General features: G+C 29.5%; 1 protein-coding gene across 1 annotated transcript in view; it reads left to right on the top strand.

Moving 5' to 3' along the window:
• Nucleotides 1–23,904, top strand: part of SNF4Agamma (SNF4/AMP-activated protein kinase gamma subunit) — a 133,757-nt gene that overhangs the window by 45,360 nt on the left and 64,493 nt on the right. The window contains exons 4-7 of the mRNA XM_033346735.2: nt 8,098–8,191; nt 8,297–8,637; nt 9,275–9,490; nt 16,856–16,895. Of these exons, the coding sequence (XP_033202626.1) occupies nt 8,098–8,191; nt 8,297–8,637; nt 9,275–9,490; nt 16,856–16,895 (691 nt within the window). The remainder of the gene's footprint in view (nt 1–8,097; nt 8,192–8,296; nt 8,638–9,274; nt 9,491–16,855; nt 16,896–23,904) is intronic.

Genomic DNA, 23,904 nt, shown 5'->3' with positions numbered 1-23,904 from the left:
TATGGATGTTTCTGATCAAGAGACGAACCGGTTAACAAATTAAAAAATACAATTTTAATTCTACTGCGGAGTTCAAATTGTTGTTGACTCATTTCTACGAGTAAAAAATTTACTATGTTTTAAGAGAATCTGATTAAATTTTATTCTGAACTAAACTAAAACGAGAAATCACGCATATTGCTTAAATAACTATTTTTCCATGCCTTCTACGAATCTAAGAAATTTTTCATATTTTTTTTACAAAAAGCACGGTTGCTTTGTAAATTTCTAGAGAATGTAACAGGGATAATTTGAGGATAGTTACGAGATGTACCGATCGTTGAAAGGAATATTCTTAATTTTTTATGTACTGACTATGTGAATTATTGAAAAATACCATTCGTAATTGAAATATAAATTGTAGTAGCAAATGTATTTCTATTTGAATAACTTGTTGCCGTACTTTTAGTTTAATCTGATATCGATAGAAAGCAATTCTATACTAATTGAAAATGTTAATACTGTTTAACACTGTTCAATTACCAAATTGTCGATTGATTCTTGCGTTAATGTTTGTAGTTCGCCACACGTTATGAATTTAACATATCCTAAATTTATATATTTTCAATTTAATTTATGCAATCATTTCAATGAATAGTATTATACATGGATATGCACAGTATTTATTAGCATTATCATTTCATCCCAAGTAAAGTATTATTCTCCACTGTTCCAATTTTTATCCGTTACTATACGTTGCAAATATACACGTATGTATGTATATAACACAGAATTTCATTTCTAAAGTACAATACTCTAAAATAATTAGATCAATGGCAAACAGAGTAAGTTCTATACTAAGAAGTACGTTAGATAATTTACTGTTATATAAATAACAAATTTGTCATTAAAAAATAAATCGATCTATTTTTCAAAGAATATTTTATATACAGGGTGGTTGGTAACTGGTGGTACAGAAATTTTTTTAAATTTTTTTTTTTAATTTTTCCATCGAGACAACGATCTACAGTGAGATCCGTTATAACGTATCGCACGCGTGCCGAGCGAAAATTCAAAGTCGATTTTCTCGAAAACAAAGCCTCAAACGAAAAATTTTTATTCTATATTTTCTTTTTTCGCGTAGAATTACCCTCTTTCCATTGCTTGTACCACCAGTTACCAACCACCCTGTATAAGTTTCAAATATTTTTAATATGTACAATATCTATATATTTTCAAATATACTGTGTATACATATGTATATATATTCATACATAGGTATATTCAAATATATATTCATGTTCTTTTAATTTATACAGAATGTGGTTTATGCACTTTGCTCAATATTATTTTTGGATCTTATCTTCCTTTGGCTGTCTTTATGATGTTTATAAGTATTATATTTCTTAATATACACAAAGTTTGAGTAGGTCTGAAACAATCTTAAAATTAAAAAAGTGACAATTTTAGCGGGATATTCATTTATTAATTTATCTACAAATTATATCAATATGAATACATGTATGTCTTCTGTCGAGTAAGATATTTTGTAATCTTATCGATTTAAGCTTTAATGATTAGCTATTGACAATTTGTATTTGACTTAACAGAATTACGATAGAATTTTTTCATCGCATAAATAATATACTTTTTCGAAATACAACAAAATTCAAACGAATCCGTCAATATACTTTTAAATATATTTTAATATCTAAAATATAGATACTACAAATATTTTATTATCTGAAATATTGTATTATTAGTATTGTAGTGTTTAGAAATATATTCAGTGTGAAAATTGAATACTCCAAGAAAGAAGTAAAAGTAGAAATAGAAGTGCAAGTAGAAGATATTTTAAAGAATTCATTACTAATAAACACCATAAAAAGAATGGACAATATTTTTGAGAAAGGGCTCTTAAAGTTAGAGTTAGTAGTAAGAGATGAAAAAATCATCGAATTTACAAAGAAAATACTTTAATTTAAACTGCTAATATTTTTAATTAGCTATAGCTTTTTTGGATTTCGCTATGATTTTTCCAAATTCAATATGTACAAATATATTTTATATTTACGAAATGTGTTTTACGATCCAATCTACGTATTTAATCGCTATCTGATACATTTCTGGAAAATCTTTAAACTGACCAAGAGATTCTTTGTTTTTCCAAAGAGTAACTGACATGGTTGTTGTTTATTGTCGCTGGCACTCATTTTTGTTTTCCATAGAAGCTGCGTCTCTCTCCTCCAGATATCGAACGATCTGTTTACAAGCGTCCAGTCCTCGACTGGTCATTTATTTTCTCGTAAATATTTTAGTTTATCACAAAATCAACCTTGATTTTTGCGTTTTTCAATAAAAACCAGATCGCCAGATTTATCTCATTGTTCCTGTATTTCTGTGAATGTACGACAAAGTTGGGAGTAATGTTAAGAAAGGTTAATGTTTCTGAAAACTGTAAAAGAAATACTCGAACAATATGTTAGGAATGAATCAATGAGAAAGATAATTGGGGAAGAGTGAAAGAACTAGTCCTATCTACTGTGGTTAAATTTTTGTCTTAATCTTAACCCCTTAACCTACGACTACGGTCATAGCCCGTACTACGATGATCGGGCCAAACCTAAATATTACGGGCATAGCTCGTAGTAGATGATTGGACCAAACGTAAATATTACGGGCATAGCCCGTAGTAGATGATTGGACCAAACGTAAATATTACGGGCATTGTCGAACGTAAATCGAAGGTTAAGGGGTTAATACCATTCTTATTTTGATGTACATATAAAAGTACTTTTAACGTATAAAATAATATTTATGCTAAAAATCCTTTTACATCTTTCTTGAAATTTAAGATATTAGTAACGATAAATAAATTCTAAAACGGCTGAAAGGATGCAGCTGGGTTAACAATTTTTCTTTGAAAATTTAGATCGAAATATTTTGCTACATAATATAAAGAATATGATATTCACGTGGCATTGAGATGTTCAATTTTCCTTACTGTTTTCTGCCCTCTGCCAATTTTAAACTAGATTTATTTCTGGTTTCATAACATTCGTTACGCACTGTATTATGTACATATATAGTTCAGTGGTATTGTATCAGACGTCAGGCCAGTGTAACGTTGATTCAAAAAGCCAGTCGAGCTCGGAACATTGAACGAAACGATTCGCGATTTTAGGGATATATAATACTTTTGTTCGGTCAGCGAAACTAGTGAAATGCGAATGGATATACATACAAATTGCACGAGAAACTACGTGATATTTCATACGCGAAATATGTTTTATTCTTATTGTTTTCACATCTTTTAAGTTTCTTTTGTTTCGTTCCAATAGAATTCTGCATTTAGATCGATTTTATTTCTAAACTGTTTTGTACGTCATTTTGGTGGTACTTTTGCTAAATGTTCTATCATCCTTTTTTTATCTGGTCTAAATGTTTTCTACGATCATTAGATTTTCGTAATTATGACTTATTTATCGAGATTGTTACACTAGATTTCTTGTCTATCATCACGAGATAATAGTCACGTGAATTGTTTGTCAAACAGTGGAAAATGTGATTACATGTAGTAGAGTTTCCTGTTATCAGTTCTCACAGGCAATCTTACGCTATCCAGATAGAATTTTTACTTTTTTTTTCAAAAGCAAGTGCTATTAAGTAGCATTCCACGTATCCATAGATACGTACTTTTGTTAAGGACATATAATATTACAACTATTTATATACTTTTCCTTTTTTAAAGTAAAATTTAATAATACTTTTTACATAGTCCTGAGAAATTAGAGTACCAAGATTCGTATCAACGTTATATTGTCATCTTTCTTGATCAATTCCACATTCTATCTTAGATTCACATAGTGGTGGATCGATATTATAGATACTTATTATTATTTTAAATATATAGAAAACAATATTTAATAAGACATTTGATTATATAATATACATAATTAATATGAAATTATACGAAGAAACGAAAATTACTTAAATGCTATGTGATACAAAAATGAAAGAATTGAAACAGAAATAAAATCCTTTAACGCGGATCGTACGAAGATAGGATTAAAATTTATGTCCACGAGCATGAACACAATCGGCCGATGACAACGATCGATTGAATTTCTATGGTTTCTTTATGTCTGTGCTTCACTACGAATCATTACAGTATCATTCCATTCACTGTGAATCGTTAGAAAGAACAGATATATTATATATGCATATGTATATAAAAATTCTGTTCACTGTAATAGATGTCATGATTCGATGAAAAATGCGCGAGAAACGTATCTATGGTGCAGGAAAATAATATATTTGATTAAACCCGTATTATATTATATAAGTTTATATGTCACACACATGCATACACATACGCGCGCGCCCGCGCATCATAATATGTATGATCCCCAAAATTTTTGTTTTACGAACACTTCAAGAAGCTACAGAGAGCTTGCTTAGTGATCTGGTGCCAGATTGTGCGAAAAGGGTACGAAACAGAATTAATTTGAATAATAATGATATAGAATGAATCCTTGAAGACCATCATGAATGAAATTGTACAAATTGTGAATTTTGTTTTAACATTACTATTTTTATAACGTTGTTTGCATAATACTTAAACATTAAGTTGTAAAGTATGTTCTCCACTTTTCACTTCATATTGAATAACGTATGAGGCATTTAAGTGCGTTTATTGGAGTTTATTGATACTAAAAATATATCGCTGTGAAAATTCACTCATGACAGAATAATAGCTAGAAAAATTTATCGAATGTCCAGCTGAACAAATTGTGAAGTACAAATTATATAATAAGAAAAAAAAGAAGACGGAATAAATATGATTTCCTTTGATGATAGTTTTTCAGGGTTAATTATATATGTGTCCTTTTTTAAAAAATCAATAAATGTAAAATATAAAAGTATGAAACTGCAGATTTTCTTTTGATTAATTTTTGCAATAAACAGTAAATGAATGTTATCTGTTCGAACGATACATGTATATCGATATGTTAATAAATAAAAATATAAGATACATGTACATGTGATTAAGATTAAAGAATATAATGTATTTCTTATGTTATTGTCAATCGATAATTGATAGCATACTGTGTAATGTATCTTACAGAAGAATAATAATTTCTAATAAATGAAAATAATTATTAAAGTAAATATATATAAATATTTTGAATTATGGTCTGAAGCAATTTTTAACAAGATGCAGATAGGAAATTAAATCGAAATTAGTCCAAGTATAAATTTAATATTTAATACTAATTTCTTAATAATCTTAATGTATTATAAAAAATTGTTGAATTCCAATTTTTACTAATAAATAGATTATATAAGACATTTTTATAATATATAGAACCGGCAAAGATAAAGAAGTTACTTTTTGTCACAAATGTTTCCATGAACAGGTGTAAGACGTAAGACGAGTAGCAGATCATTTACAATGGACCTTGATTACCACTCAGTGAAAGTACTTTAACTGATCCGTCGATATAATTGGATATATTCCAGGAATTCGTAATACACTGTACGAATTACGAAACACAATGTGTTATCTCGATGATCCATCTCACTGTCTAACATGCAGAAATGTTACATTTACTTTGAAAAGGTTATTTGCATAAAGGATAATAAATTGTCAATAATACATTTTCAATTTTACCAATAAAGATCGTCGTCTTCGATTTTTGTTACTTTAAACGAAACGTGAATACTTCTTTCCACATTGAAATGGATAAAAAAGCGTTTTTTAACAATTAAATTATAAAAAAATACATATACCTTATGGGATTAAACAAATCTTCTGTTGCTTTGCTGTTATTATTTAAATTATTAAAATTTGATTGTAACGTTAAAATCTCAGAGTTCACTTTTTGATTTGAATATACATCCTGGCAGATATGTACATTTGGCAATGTATTATTCGATAAAAGAAAGTGAAGAAATATATACAAATCGAGTCTTTGAATTAAAAGCAATCTAAGATTTTCAGTTTATTGCGATATTAATTACTTACCCTTTCCATCGTAGTAAAATAGTCGGAAAATTAGAGGAACGGCTGGCTATCCTAAATTTGGATACAACTTAGATTTTGTTTTTCTCTTTTAATAGATTCACAACTGTGCTGTTCTTTCGGCACATGTTCAATACTGTTGTATTGTTCTTTATAATTTGCTAATACACGCACACACACACATACACACACAGAGTTCTGGTAGTACAATTACCAAGAGGATAATTATACATGAAAAAATAAACCCCAATAGAACACAAATTATTTAATACTCGAAAACATTTGACTTTTTATGGTACCTGTATGTAGATTATAGATATTTTCTGATTAATTTGGTTGAAACAAAATGTGTATGTTTTAGCAATAGTCATTGACATGAATTTGTCTTTTATCTAATGAAAAAGATCAAAAGAAATGAATTAGTTTAAATCATAAAATATAATATAACCAGAACATTCGACGACGGAGGGCTAGAAAACATTTCTTTCATATAAAGCTTTATTCCTGTCAAAATTTATCTAGTACGTACCAAGTAATACGCTTAACTGTGTTTCGAATTGTCGAATTACGTTGTAAGTACATAAATACTTTTACGTACATATATTTATACTTATTGCATTGGTAATAAAGGCAATATACGAGATATTCATTAAGAATAAATTTTATTACTTCAAAAAAATCTTGAAAATATTCTGTCTTTATCATATTAAATTTCTATGAAAGTAATTAATTAATCGGTTAATTGTTGCAGCCTCTTTGAAAAGTTTGTGCCTAAAATGTGTCGCAAAAAAAAAGCGATAACGAGTATACTCGTCAAACACAGAGTGTTTGTAACTGCTATAATATAGAACTAAGTTGTAATTAAATGAAATTTAAGTTGTAATCTTTTATTTTGTAATTTTATCACTGACAGAGCTCGTCATAACACAAAATATCGTCATTTCTTCATGTCGAATTACTCGTCAAAAATACCTAACTGGTTAATAATGACACCTATCTTTTCGTTCTGTTTCATTTGTGTGCGTTTTTCATTATTCAACACGATAAACATAAACGTAAATAGAAATAGTAAGATTAGTCAAATTGAGGCAGAGTTTAGTGTAAACATCCCAATGTATTAAACAAATATTTCACCATGTATTCATTGTTAAATATAACTTGAAAACGACAAAAAATTAGCAACGATTAACGAAGATTAACAACATGGATGAAAAATCGAACGTGTTCACTGTTGTTTATGATAAGGCAATTTACGCTCACATTTTCAAAGATATCACGAAACATATCTATTCCGAGAAAGACATGCGAGCGTGTCAAAATTTCCTCTTGCAAGATACTTTGCAAGAAAGTCATCAGAGATAATCTAGCTAAATATAAAAGATTATATCGACTAGTTCTTGATTATACAACAGTATCTAATCGTCTTATTGTGTCGTTTTATATCTGTGGATAATAAAACTTCATTGCAACTTTATTTCCATTCATCTTTCAACCAATTAGTCTTTCTATTAACCGATAAATTCTCCCCTGTGAAGTGCAACGGCGTGTATTTGCTCTCTGCAACCTAAAATAGTAAAGTACAACAACAGTCGAAATCGAAATAAAAGTCAAATCCAGAAACTGGAATGAAAATAGTAAAACATTTTAATAAAAGTATGTGATTGAAATTCCAACATATTAAACATTCTCTCAAAGAATTAAAATTAACAATATCGGTTTTCTGAAGCTTAAAAATAACCCACATTAAAATAGCAATGGATTTTAATAATTGAAATTAAAATGACTATATTTTATTTCAACAAAATCATTATATTTCAATAATCGAGATGGTAATGTATAAAATGATTGAAATTGTATGTCGAACACTTTAAAGTAGTCAAAATTGATAGTATTTATTCTCTGAACTTTAAGGTAGTAAAGTACGATTATCGAAACTAAAATAGTAGCGAATTTTAATAATCGAGAATTTAATAAAAACATAAAAGTAATTGAAATTACAATTTTAATTCTCGATATCGCAATATTGAACATTGTTTATAATATATCTATGTACGTGTGTACATATATAATGACTGTTATACTGATTTTTACAGGAACTTGGATCGCAGCCATTGCCAACAATCGTAACAGAAGATGCAGACACGGCGGGTCATGCCTCTCACGATCAAGGTCATAGACCACGCGCAGGTGAGATTGTATTTTATCGTGTAATTATATATGTTGGTTAAGTTACTTACCTGGTTTGTCTCTGATGTTATTTACATGTCAAATATATTTTTTCAATCATGATAGGAACGTGGGGCTCACATTCGAGAACAATCAGGAAGCCGACCTCGGGAAGCGCTCCTGGTTCTGGAAAGTCGACTCCTCTTCCGCAACAGGCGGAACCTTCGAGTTCGTCGAGTTCAAGCAAAGGTGGCAGAAAAGCTTCTGGCACGCGATCTGGCTCCACCAGCCGCAGTAATAGCCGTAGTAATAGCGCAGAACGCAGAAGAAGCGGTGGTGGCACTGTCGATGACACGGCTAGCCCTACTAAAAAACCAGCGCTATTCGATGCGTTTAGACCGAGAAGTAAATCTGATGCTAGCAAAAGAAAGCCCAGTATTATAGCGAATATGAAGAGTGCCGTGCAGGTACAATGATAGTTCTAATATCCCTTGACCAACATCAATTAGCTGTTTGGTATCACCTTTGGAATTGGGAAATGCACATGATTTTCATTGATCAACCATGCACATGGTTTTGTTATTGATTAGATGTATAATACTTATTATTAGAGGATGTATTTAAAGTGCTATGCGAAAGTTTTTACATGAGATACGTTTTTTATAATTACAATATTATATATTTCTATGACACTGTTCATGTATGATACTGTGTGATGTTTTCTTCTGTTCAATATTAGTTGAACTTCTTCTAGATATCTTTTTTGAAAAATAAAGTGAAAAATCTATCTGGTTAGAAACTTTTGCACACCACTGTATGTTTATTACAGATTATTTTATTCTGTAATTTACGTGTAGATTATACGGTTAGAAAGTACTGCAGCTTTCATCATTCAAGTGTATTATAATGAAAGCTTTTCACAAGAAAGAAGGGGAAACGATTAAAGAAAATAACAAATTCATATAGAAAATATAAAGAGTACATAGTTAATTAGAACAGCCAATTGATTTTAAATAAATAATGAATTTACATATATTTATATTGAAAAAATCAAGAAGAAGGTTACGGAATTACATTAATTGAATACTATTGGATATTTTGCAGCATTCATTGCATAGAGGCTCACATGGGAGTTCGTCAACAGACGTACGTACGGATAAGGATCATCACAAAGACAGTAAGGATCATAAGGAAGGTAAAGAACCTATGGGACGTCCTCGAGCAGGTTCAGAAAGTAGCAGAAATCCTGTTAGCAAAGTTATGGATCTCATTAGGCATAGGAGTCACAGTGCTCTTAGTGCTGAAGATAAACGAAAAGCGGTGAGCAATTCAATTTTATGCTACATTTTGTATCTTTTGCAAAGTTAAAACGTTATAAGAATATATGTATATTGCTTGCAATGATGATTACTATGCGTATATAATTACCGATCTAGAATTTAAAATAGATGTCTACTTCAGCATTATGATATTAACGATTAGTAATTATTAAATGCTCGAGCCGATTCGTTTGTGGATGAAATTCTTTATGATACATACATATGTATATGTATATATGTATACACACGTAAATATGATTATATAATCAATGCGAACAAATTAATATATAACGTTCGAGTTAACAAATAGAGTCATCATATATTTTACATTCTTTTAATAAGGAATATTAAATACAATTTGCATACATCTAGTATTTCAATTGGTAGACAAAATGATTGTTTAACTTTCATACAGTATTTTTGTTTTACTATGCAATCTTATTTGTTTTAAACTTCCCTCAAGTTATGAATTTTAAATTATTAATTAAATACACCATTATGAAAAGCTTCTCGAACTTTGAATAAGAGAAGTAAAAAGTTTGGATAATCTTCTTTGGTTATATTCGGGTCATTCTTTGAGTTCTACACTGTATAAGTAAAGAACACAAAATTGTATCATGCATCTTATTTCAGTGTTTCTGCTCTCGACAGAGCATGACTTTTTGCAACAAATAACCACTGCTGGTTCGTTCTAACACAATAGTATCTTAGGGAACAAAAGGATGATCTTTGAAAGCAGAGAACACATGTGTTGACGTCGACGATTCATCTTTTCTTTGCACAATTCACCTTACTATAATGCTAAAAGATGGTATTTTTTTTTACTATTATGCTAATCTTAATCATGTTGTTTTATTACTTACTTTATGTAATTCTTCCTTATTATATGAAAAATGTTATTTAGGAGAATTTGGATTTAAATATTAAAGCTAAATATTTATTATTTATTTTTATGTTCCAATGAGAATGTAAAAGTTTTGTATCTATAAAATAAAAGGAACTATCGGTTGGGCAACGGTCGTTCTTGTAATGAAGTCGTAAACAGCATCTGTTCAAACATTGAAGTCACTAACTCGTGCTTCGTCACTGATTATTTTAGTGAGTTTCACTGTGAGGATTTTTGTGATTTTGTTTCAGTTTTAGATCCTGTAGATTTCTAAAAATTCTATATGCATCCCTAAAATTAACGTTAATCTTTGAATCGGAACTAAGAAACTTATTTATTTTCTTGGAATACACCTGCTAATACGTTTTGCGTATTAAGTTAAACAAATAGTTGTATGTTCACTGATTACGTTTGCCAATTACATACATTAATTTAAATGAATATTCTCTCTATACACAGTATGACCCTGAAATAAATTATCTTTTTTAGATAATTTTCAATGAAATTCTCTTTCGCGTTTCAACGTTCTTGGTCGTATGTTGTATCATCGCATGTCACATGACTCGTTAGCGCTGAAACCAGTTTCGTTTCTCTTACCGATCACAATATCGTAGCAAATTTCTTCACTTTGCTGAGAAATTTATTTCTGATTCTTAGGGTTTGTTATTTTACGCAAAGAGATACATACGTAAACTTTGAAGTAAGTGCGAGAGTTTAATTAATATATTTCACTTCAAGTTTAATTGAATAGAAAGACATATTCTTTTCCGAACTTTACAACAAATAAAATTATTACCATTAATTTATTTTATGTTGAATTTAATTTATTAAAAATTGGTTTGCCGTGAATTTTGCAGTAAACGATTAATATGCTTTATATTACATTTCATTTACTGGAATTTTATATTTATCGAATTTACGATATCACTGATTTCCAGTAAAAACTAAACTTAATTTGTTTCAATCAAAATTATTACCGCGAATTTATTTCACTTGAAAACCGTATTAGTTAAAAAAAAAAGAAGAAGAGTAGACGAAATAATTTTTAATTAAAATGAAAATAGTTTTATTCAATTTATTTGAATGGAGATCATTACCGCTAGCTCATTATCTTTCATTAAAAGAGCTACGTTATCTCAATAAATAGAAGAAGGAAAACGTAGATCACATAATTTTCTGATATCTGATTTCGTACTGCAACTATTCAAAAAAACTATTTTACTCGCGGATTATTTATTTAAACAATTTACATATAAAATATCCATCGTATATCTAATATCAATTCGTCCAAAATAAAAGTTCCTTATTTACGACATACTATCTCTGACATCGAAGTTGATATTTGTGTTAATTGTAATTTCTCATTAGCTACGATTCAGTTCAAAATGCAGTGTTTAAGTCGTTGGGCAGGTGGTTTAAATACATACATGTACATGTGTATAGACAGAAGAGTCTATGACGTGGAGATTTCGGTGGGAGTTATGCGTATATACATCTATATACGTTTGTGCATATGTAAGCAACTTAAGCGTGTGGATGTGTGTGTATGAGCACAGAGAGCGGGGAAAAAGACGGATTCAAAGGCGCTGTTTTTCACTCAGTGAGCTACGGAACTTGCAACGTTGACGGTGCTAGGAAAACGTGCACATATTTTCGATTTGAATCGCGCGTGTCTATTTCTGACCGATCCATTTCCAATCTTATGGAAGATTTACGGTGTGTTGTTCTGGTGAAATTTCAATCGTGATCGAACTTTTTAAACCGTGATCACATCCGTTTTCACGTGTTACACAGCCACAGTTTGTTATTCCAATTAGAGATTTATCTTGTGCCAGTTTTTCTTTTAAGTTGATTTATTAGGAGGAAACCCCTCTAGTGGTGAAAATTATTCTTAATTTTAGATTTGTGATTGTAAAGTAACAGAAAATTGAAAATTTGTCTTGAGTAACGTGATTCTCGATTATTTATATTTGCTGTCTGGCTTATTTTGTAAGTGATATCTTATCTCATAGTAATCAGTATTTTCATACATATGTACATTGTAATACTATTATAGTGTGCATATGTGTGTGTGTGCGCAGAACTTACTTTTTTTATGGATTAACGAACTATTAAATAAAATAAGAAAATTGCGATTACTAATAAAATTACGAAAGCAGGTTGGAGTCACGTCCCAATATTCAGTTATAAAAAATTAGTCTCTTCTTCTAAACAGCGATTCCTCGCCACAGTTCTTTTCCTAAGATCGAAGAATATTTTCAGATCTACAGTGACTTTTGATATTCTAAGCCTTAAACATTCTGGAATATTTTTTTAAGGAAAATTGTGTAGTTTGATCGTATTTATAATTGTATCTTTATGTTTATTATTGCAAAATTACAATTCTATGTTATCATTAAAATATTCAAGTCTTTCTAGTAGTAACGTATATAGGTATATATATTCGTTCAACTTATAGAACAAAAAATATCGTATAGTCACAGTCTTCTTAACTGCGACATAAAAGACGCTGAATGGTAACTTACGGTCGTGAAGGATGTCTCGAGTTCATTGACAAAGCTTCTCGCCATTGCATTGTTTAGTTCTTCTAAATCGACAGCTAGCAGTTTTATGCTACTCTTCTTCATCCTCTCTTCCTTCACTTTTTCGCCAATCTCCGCTTCAAATATAATGCTCCAACAACTTATGAAAATAATTTTTGCTTTGCTATCTTCAACCATCAAGTTACACAGTACAGAGTATTACATCTTACCATTATCACAGTATCATGTAATTTTACAAACATTACGTTTAGTCATTTTATTTCATAAATCGCCGAGTCATTAACATTGGTTTAATGTAATCGTAAATTGCTTTACTGTTTTATTATTAATTTTTTTGTTAAGGTTAATTCAATGGCAAGCGCGAATTATTTAAACGTTGAATTTTTTAACCTGTCGAGTGAATCATCCCATTAACCAAAACCTTTTACATACAATTATGAAATTAAAAATGAATAAAAATACATTAATTACAATTAGGATAGTTCTAATTTTTAATCCTTCCAAAGGATATTATTATTTCATTGATTTGTAATAGAAATGGAACGCCACGTAAAAAGTGACCTCTAAATAAAGAAGAGAGAGATTTCGAATAACTAATTAACTTATCTTTTCCGATTAACAAATTAAAACCCCTCATTAAATTATAGCGATAAAACAGAAGTTCAAATTTATTTCAGAAGCAAGTGGTCTATAATTAAGGATTGTTAGCGATTTTAGAATTTTTGCGAATCGTTTATGTCCAGACAATAGACATATGTAGTACATTGTGAAATATGTACACTGCATTGACATATGGAGTATATAGTACGATAGGTCACATCTGTCACGTCTAAATTGGATATTTTTGGCCAATTTCTGGAAATATTTGGAGCTTCTTTGCTCGATAACCTAGATCGATAGTCTTCAAATTTAAAGTGAACTATTGTACTGTGCGTATCTTCTTTTTTTTTTCTCCTCAGATGTCCTATAAAAGCGATAACCTGTGTAAATGATGGCGATTCTTCCGTTAAAACGAGACGGCGCGATCATTTGCATAACGTTAAAATATTCGATCGGGTGATCGTCGATGTTTTTATGATTTTCTTACTTTATTATGTTTCTTACATTGGTAATTTGTGGTCGGAACGTTATTTACTTGTTAAAAGAAATAGTTAATTACAGGCTATTTTGCTATCAAGTATGGAAACTTATAATTGTTACAAATAGAGAACTTATCGTTAGCCAGATTGAAGTATGTAGATACAAAAAATATCGATAATTGCGAAACTTGTGGAAATAATTGATTAGATATAAGAAAGAGTTTCATATGAAAAATATTGAGATTTGTTTTACTCGATAACTTGCTTGGCTATTTCTTCTAATTTTAGAAGATTAATAGATGCTACAGCAATAATACGGACACATACGAAAAGATGGAATATACTCTGCATATTTGATACTCGCTTTGTTACTATATAGTATCTGCATTAGATATTTATTGGTTCTCATATTGTCAGTTTTCTGTTTACGATATTAAATGAGTTAAAATAGGTATTATATCTTTATGGCGGTATTGTGTTAATGCGGTATTGTTAATAAAGTAAAAAAATAATGCGGGTTATTTTGTTCATAAAGTATTAAAAACAACATTAATTCTTACAATTGTTAAAGAATTAATATTGGTTTTGCATATATGTATATGCATAGAATAAAAGATCGGAGTCAGGTTCACGTATAAATTATCAATAATTTGATTTCAGAAAATGTAAATTTGCCCAGCAGAATAAATTATTTATGATCAGTAAGACCGAGTTGTCACGTATCATAAACGATCGACTTTGTACGTATAAATTAAAAATAATTACAGAAACTGTTATTTAAAACAGAAAAATACCATAGTCGTTAAGGTACGACTTCAAAAATTGATCAGCCTTAGATGTATTCAAATAAATTCAACTATGATAATAGTAGAGTGAAAAATTCACGTATCGTAATGACAGTTGTGTTTTAATCCTATTGCGCGTGTTGTAACGTTTGATTATCTATTTTCTAAAAAGTAAGTTCAAAAGTTCAGAGCAGAATTTTTAAACGATCTTACGAACTACAGTTTTGTAGTATTATAACAATTAAGTGATATCAAAACTTATAACAATAATATTTAAAAACAGCAAATTCACAATGTTAATGGTAGCTGCATATATATTTTGATCGTGATGTAATAATATATCTATAATAGCTTCAATTTTCAGTAATTTCTATTATAAAATACTTACTATATCTGTTTACTATAAAATATTATATATGATTTTACGATGATATATATGTATATACATTGAATTTAGTTTAATCTAATTTGGATAAATATAATACTACGTTATAGTTAATTCTCATCCACAGCATGGAACGTTTTGAACGTGTAAATATTTTCATAAAACGTGTTTTGATAAAAACGTGTCACCTGAGAATTTACGATGCAAATGTAAAGCTATTGCATTTTAACGTTTAGTTGTTATCATATTCAGTATACGGCATTCTTTATGATATCGTAAAGAACAAGCCTTTTCGTAACTTCGTTATCTATAATGAACTGATTTTATTAACGAGAAGATTTAAATAAGATTTGAAAAATACGTAGTCATTTTTATCACATTTAATTATTCATAGATGGAATATTCTTCTATTTCCGGTTGACAGAAAGCATTACTAGTACAATTTTACCATAAACAATGCCGTTCAGGCGACCAGTTATCATTGTTCACCGTTGAATTATCAATTCATCAAACTTGACAGTTAGATATCAGTATTTTCTACATCCTTTCTGTGTTTTTTGGTAAATCATTTGTATGCCTTATTATTACGCCTTCTATACCTTATTTGCTCTTTTTTATATTTTAACTTTGTTTCTTTATAATGCAGGTTTGAAATAATAATTTTAATTCAGAAATTAATTGACAAAATTAATCTATCTGATTTCTTTTACATCTATAAGAATACAGTGAACAAACTTCATATTGTCAGATTTGAAATTATGTGATTATATATGTGATACTGTGTTAGTGCGTAATAAGTTGAAAGTGCAATATGTCGTCGTATTTTCGATGGATAAAAGGTGGAAAAAAGGATGATTACTTAGAAGGGAAACCAAGAAGTCGTTCCTTAGATTCGAAGAGTCTCGAAGCATCAGGGATACGGTTGATCCTCCAAAATGTACTTAAAATTTATTATTTTATTATATAATGTATTTTTTAAGATATAAAATGTCAATGATTTTAATGGTTTGTAATAATCATCATTGCAATGAATATTCAATATATCTCTTAAAGGTAATTTACACTATACGGCGCGGAGCGTCACGTAACGATAATGTAACGTAACGATTGGGGATGGATAGTGTGAACGGTCTTATTTAAAATGTATGTTTCAATGTTCTCATGCTGGTGTCGCCCCGGTAGCGGTACGTGACAGTCCGTGCTGTATAAAGTTAAAATTGATCTTTGTACAAACGAACAGTACGGGAACAATTCATTTAAATCACATTTTCTATTTTGTACCGAGGAGCAATTTCAAAATTTAGCACGTTGTCAATTTATCAAGTTCTTTTATTTTGTTTTGTAAAATTTTATCAAATTTTGTTCAGTTTTTCTAAAATTAAAAATATAAATTAACACGCTATAATGTTTCAGTACAGAAATATATTAATATATTAGCTATATGTTTATATATGTTTGCTTTACAAATTATATCTTCAACTTCTAGAAAATTAACATGCTTTTCCTATTTTTATCGATGTATTCTATATTAAAACATTTCTTTGTAGTCATAATGTTTTTAAAATCAAGAATCATCGGGAATTCATCGAGTATTTATGTAACTTTTCTGTGATCTTCAAACATATCAGTTACTTCTATTGTATTTCAATAATCAATCCGTTTAAAACAAATGTTTGTTGCTGTTACAGAGAACTGCAGCTCAACATCAGTCTCAAACAGCCTCACAAAGTAAGTATAAATATATTTTATATTTAATTAGATTTGGAATCGTGTGTCTGATTATTAGTTCCAACAACATAAACATTTAAGTAACAACGACCATACATACATGTCGAAATAACTGAGATATGTATACGATGATGTCTGACTAATGATGTCTGACTGATAGTGTCTGAAAAACAAAATTACATCTTTTTTAATTACTTTTTATACCGTCACGACATGTTGTGACATATTATATATAATCAATTAAATAAAAATCAGTACGTCTATTAAAAATAAATACATATATACGTATAGATATCTATATTTATATACGTATATAACGTTCCTAATTAAAAAGATGAAAGTTCTAAAAAATAGAAAATATTTTTAAGGAATAATTAGGCTACATTAAGAACATATTATATACCTCTTCTATAATAATCACATCACAACTATGAGATAATGCTACGTAAATGTATATTACAATTTCTCAATATTTAGATACTGTACACGTACATACGTTATTGCTCAGAAATATTTGGGTACGTGATTATTTAGAGAATGTAATTCAACCGCGAAGTCAGAAATGAAAAGAAGTCAATGATAATTCTATTATTTGTTGTTATTACAGATTTTTTGCTATATCGTAAGGCATTATGACATAATAACATTGCTTTTCAAAACCTAATATGTAATAATGAAATTTCCTTCTATAAGGTCCGGAATAGTTTCATTATTTAAAAAGTTCTGAATCTTCAGATTGTTTAGTTTTCAAATTATCAAGGTGGAAATGGTTCTTCTAAATGATTGAATATCGTGATTAAATCATGATTAATAAATTACAAAATTTATTAATTATTTATTTATTATTAATTATTTATTATTTATTATTATTAGTAATACATATATGTTACTAATTTTCTTATTTAATTATGAATAATATATATTATATTAATATATATATATTATATATAATAAATATTAATTATTAGTAATATATATTATTAATAACAGTATACCAAAATATAATAGTATAAATTAAATAATATATAATACAATCGTGTTAATTTTGTATATGAAGTATTATTATTAATACTGTCCATTTTGATTGTCCCAACGCAAGTATTGTGCTTCAATCATTGGGAATTATAATATTAGTTCATATGTATTAATAATAATATATTACTAATATGCGTCAATGCAAACCGATCAAAGTATCCGGATGATTATGAGCAGTATTGTATCTTGTTTACAGTGGCTTACGTCACGAAAGTGTTTGAACATTTGTAGAAACAAAAGCTTTTTATCGATATATGTACATATTATGTTATGCGAATTTTGGAAACATTTTGAAATTTCACTAGCATTATGATGAGACCCGACTATCGTAATTATATTGATAAAGTTTGAAACACATTTGGATATATTCATATAGGGATCTATAGGGAAGTTAGGGATCAGGAAAGTATGCAATCAATTATCCATTATATTAATAAGCCTCAATATTCAGTATAACCATTTTGAACACCTATAATATGTTTATAACGGTTATTCATGCAATAAATATCCTATAAATTTTATGTGTTATACTATTATGTATATATACATCTTCAGATAGGTTTCAAAACCAATATACTCGCGACAGCTGTACAGCTCGTTACAACATTAATGAAATTTCAAAGCATTTTATGTGATATATATCTAATGTACATGTATACATGAAAGTACTCTAAGATAGATGTTCAAATGCTTTCGTGAGCCATGATAAGTACTGTGACAGATACCTCGCTTATCAAGAGACGAAATATGTATTTCATAATAACTCTCAACACCGCCGCTAGATGTCGACTTTTTCATTGCATTTAATATGGCGCGTATATTGCGAAGCATGTATGTAGGACGATTGATGCTGACGGGACTTGCGCTTCAGATGGTTTTTGTACCGCAACGCGTACGGTGGCACGTGCTTGAAGTTGCCTGCTTCGTGTTCTCTGTTCACCAGCTTAACGATTAATGCCCGCGATTCTTTAAAACCACGCATCATCATCGAAATAACCAATCGTGTAAAAGTTACCGACTGTTCTTAACCTACAATTGTGCTCAATTAATACGCCGTGCCGAGACGTTGCGCGCGTGAATCGTCGCAGGAAACTCGTACGTGCGAAATGTAACGTAGTATCGTTGAAGATTTTGCACGAGACTGGTGTTGGAAACTTATTGGTTGTAACGTGAAACGTTCGATGTCTTTTCTTTTTTACTTTAATGCGCAGTCTTCTCGATAATACTAAAAAGCGAATTGCTATTCGAACGGACTATGATTAGAACTTGTCAATAACGACGCGACCTGTGATCGTAAAGGTAAACACGATTCCGCGTTGCGTGCTTTTCTGCGGCGAACTTGCTGAGTGTGTTAGAACCGGTGCTTTTGTTGCTTGACGATCGAACGTCGCGTCGGTAGTTTTTATTTGTCGAATCTTTCATCGTTAAGATTATTTTATTTGCTGCGCAAAACTACCCAATGGTGGTTGTAATTAATGCTAAGAATTTTCGCGTATGTGTCTCAAGAAAAGCTTCAAATCGTCGATTTTCCGTATAGTGACAGCCGATAAATTTCACCAGATAGATATTGCTTTTTCGTAAAAGTAAACAGTGTGGACGTTTTACAAGTGTTAAAGGATATTAAATTACAAATGGAGTTAATTGTGTAGTGTACTGTGCAATTTACAAGTATGTAGGAGAATCGAAGAATCGGTGAATCGGTTGCTGCGTAAACGGTCTACTCTGCAACAGTTGGTAAGTATTTATTACGTTTTTCCAACTTATCGTTTTATTTTCGTAATGATTGGGAGACGTGGACGTTTATTCGATGAAATAAGCATTGGTGCACTACCTTTGAAATTTTCTTACTTTTGTACCATGTTGTACTTATCTTCTACGTATTGTCATTCTCATACGAAGTTTAAAACAGTTTCATATAAAAATATAGTTCAGTAGGACATAATATAATATCACGCCTTTGAATGCAAATGTATGTCTGTATCTTACCATTCAGTATTTTTCCTCTAGTATTAACACTCGCATGACTATTGATGAGACTTTTTGGATCCAATTTTTTTTTAAACAAAAACATGATTTTATGAATATTTTATGATTATTTCGCATGATTTTTTACTCAAATCACATGTATAATCGACTATACATACTGTCACTTGTTTATCCCTGCTGCAATCACCGAATTTTCATATATATAATGTTTTAGAAAGATATTTAATACATAATTGAAATATAAAATCGCGCATACCGATAATAATTTGTTCATGTTTTGCTGAAACTTAAGATATATGTATGTATGTATCTTGACGTTAGGAAAATACTATCGAAAATGACGGAAAGAATACAGTAGGGTTAACTCTTTCATAATGTTTCATGAGAAAGGTTCGGGCAAGTTGTTAAATATGTAATAATATGTATGTATCTATCTATCTACTATAAATTTTATATCTTAAATATTATTATACATGCGGTAATTATTAAAATTGATTGCCATTAATTTACCGTTAATTCAAAGATTCGGTAACCTTCGTGTACACATGTATACGTTTATTAGATATACCAGACTGTTCAGATATATATAAACAACAATGTACGATATATTTCAGATACTTCATTTTCTTTTTTCGTGTTCTCCTTCAGTCACTCTGTCACGTGTGTGGTCATACCAGAATAAATGAACGACGAAAAAGGAACAGATCTAGAGAATTTATCTTCTTTTTCGAGTCACGATTTTAACGGATTTAACTCGAATGTGCAATAAAATATTCTCTTGCACATTACATATTTACTTTATCCAGAGTTATTATTGTTCACGTAATTTACATTTGTCGTCCGTTGTAGTTTTATAATGAAAAAGCCTTTTATTAGAACTTGTCTTGTATGTGAACATTTCATGGTCACACATAACATGCCCGATTAAAAACACGCCTCGAAATCCCATGCAGCCTGCAAGGCACAAAAAATACATATATAGTTCCGTTGAAATCACATTAATGAGCTGAGACAGCAAACATTGTTCTCAAGCAGAACCTCCTCACCCTTCGAGAACTTCTAAGCTTTTTGTTCGTTTTCTTGCGTTTGAAGATTTATGGAAGGTATTTAAACTTAAATATTTCCCTTGTACCCTATGCTTTATACATTTTCTACAGTTTTTTTATTCTTTCGAACAAATTAAATATTACAGCGGGAAATAATATATATTTTGTACAAAATTTCGTATATTATAATTTTTATAGCGTTAGATAATAAAATTAATCAATAATATAATTGTATTCTAGTAATGAAATTACAATAACGATCCCAAAAATAACAATTCTGATCATTTTTCGATAAGCTAAGTTTAAGTATGTAAGTAAGTAAGATTTTCTCGAAAAGGAAACGTCATATGAACAAATCGTATTCTAATTTTCGTTGTTTTTTTTACGTAGAATTACCCTCTTACCAATTGTATCACGATTGCTGAAACAGCTATATATGTATATATTGTTAATCAGAATGTTTTTATTATATGATCAATAACTTACCAGATTTGGATCATAAACTCACAATCTGTCGTTAATGACGTTGAAAAGTTATGGAAACTTTGGAATTGATATAGCATTGGAGCTCAGGTAATTAGTCCCATAATTTAAAGAAAATCTTGTTTAACGTAGAAAATACATATCATTGGTAATTAGATTGTATGGAACATTTTCTGTATATTTAATATTAGTTAAGTAATTTTATTAATTATTATAATGAATAAAAATGTTCTTAAAATCTTTCAGTTTAACACGTTACAAGTCTTAACTTTTGATCAAAAGATATTCTATCTTCATTCATATTTATTCATTCATTATTCAACTAAACGTTTACCTAAACGTACCCACCGAATTTTTAAATATAACTCTGTTTGCAAGTATTACGATATTTTTGTCGGCAGAGAAAAAGTGGGTGAGAAAATTTAGTTGAGAACTGACATTAACGAGAAAATATTTTTGAAAATATACAAACGTATATTACTGATGAAGTATGTTCAATAGTTTCGTATAAAACTAAATTTTGTACAGTAATTTAAAGAAATTTAGATTGAAAATGTAGGAAACGTAAATGTAAAATTGTAATATATACGTAATTTTATTAATATTATTTTATAATATTGTTATATATTAATAATATAATTATGTTATTTTATTAATATATATGTAATTATATTAATTTCTTTTCTTGAAAGATGGTTATGGTCATCTTAAACCTGAAAGTATCGAATTTGTATGTAAAATTTTTGGAATGTAAAAAATTCGGATATGAAAATTTGGGAATTTATTGATTTAGGTGATATGAAATATCATAAATTAAAAAGGATAGAATATGGATAGAATATTTTAATTCAGAAATTAAAAAATTAGGATATAGAAACTTGGGGATGAATAAATTTGCGTAGGAAAATTTAGAAATTTAGAGATTTATATATGAAAATTTCAAAATGATGAAAGTTAGGAAATTCGCAATAAGTATGACGTCTAGAAGCTGCATGACGAATTTTTACGTTTTAATTAGCAAGCTTATAAAAGAAGTGCTGTTGTATTAGGCTAAAAGAAATTCTACTTATATGTATACGTACATATGTATGTAGATCGTACAAGCAAAATGCTCCTGCTGAGAGGTGATTCTCACGAACTGAACGTACTAGTTCTGGCAACTTTGCATGTATTCCAAGGAACAATCATCTTAAACTACAGCTGCGAACCTACGGCTGGGAAACGGCTTGTATTATACAGGCTGGTTGGTAACTGGTGGTAGAAGCGGAAAGGGGGTGATTCTACGCGAAAAAAGAAGTCGAAAATATAGAATAAAAATTTTTCGTACCACCAGTTACCAACCACCCTGTATATTTACGTTGCCACACGTTGATAACACTTGCAATAAGATTAGAAGACGAGTGGTGCACCAATTCGCTGGCGAGCAATGTAAAGATGTAAATGTGGTGTATAGGCAGAAGGTAATAGGAGACGTGTTCCTTTACTTTGCCAACTCAGAATTTCCATGTGGATAGAATGTCCTAAGAATAGGGATAAGGTCACACGGTACAAGATCCCTTCTAACCAGGATCCTTTTCGTACGGATTATTTCCTTTACTTTCTTTGTGCTTTTGCCTTCATTGTAATTGTTGTTATGACGGTAGTTGACAGTTAACAATGAAGGGATCTATTTGTAATCAAATTGCGCAGTAATTACTAGGCAAAAATAGTAAAATTAATGTTTATATGTCAAATTACTTTATAATTAATTATTTCATTTGATCGCTGTTATTTATGAATTCAACTCCTTTGTATTTTTTGGGTTATCTTTCGACCGAGTCGTATCTCTTTATCGTTAGAAAAAAAGTTGAGAAAATAAAAGGATCGTTATTACAGTATCTACTCACCAATTCTCATTTCACTTTATGCTGAAGATCTCCTTAGAACATTAAATTTTCCTTTCTCTTAAAACGAAAGCGTGATTGCAACGTAAAATTCAAGGATCGCAGCAGAATTAATGGAATTACGGGATAATTGAATATTACATAAAATAAGCTCAGAAATAATTATATTGTAATTATATACGTAATAATTTTTAAGCCATACATATTTATTTATTTATGTATTTTATTTAATATATCGTTTTAGAAATTTCGTAGAAATTATTCCATTGCGTAATCACTGAGAAATATTGACGTATTCTATATGGCTTTTATTTCTAAAAATTAATACTTTTATGAGTATCATTCAACTGAACTTTTATTCCTGTCGCTATTATAATATTATAGTAGCGAACGATAAAGAGATTCATTTCTAATTAAGTTATGTAAGTAGTTGCTGAATATTAAATGGAAGAAGCAAAATCAAGATTTTTATGTGTAAAGCTATTTTCTTAAATAGTGGTTTTATGTGGTTGGTGTTTACGATTTTAGTTGAATTATGAAATGCTTGCGTGGGAGATGGAATAGATTGAGAAATAT

This window comes from Bombus vancouverensis, chromosome 2, assembly GCF_051014615.1.
Source record: "Bombus vancouverensis nearcticus chromosome 2, iyBomVanc1_principal, whole genome shotgun sequence".
Taxonomy (NCBI): Eukaryota; Metazoa; Arthropoda; class Insecta; order Hymenoptera; family Apidae; genus Bombus; species Bombus vancouverensis.
Note: the sequence above shows the minus strand (reverse complement) of the source record. Positions and strands in the feature narration are given on the sequence as shown.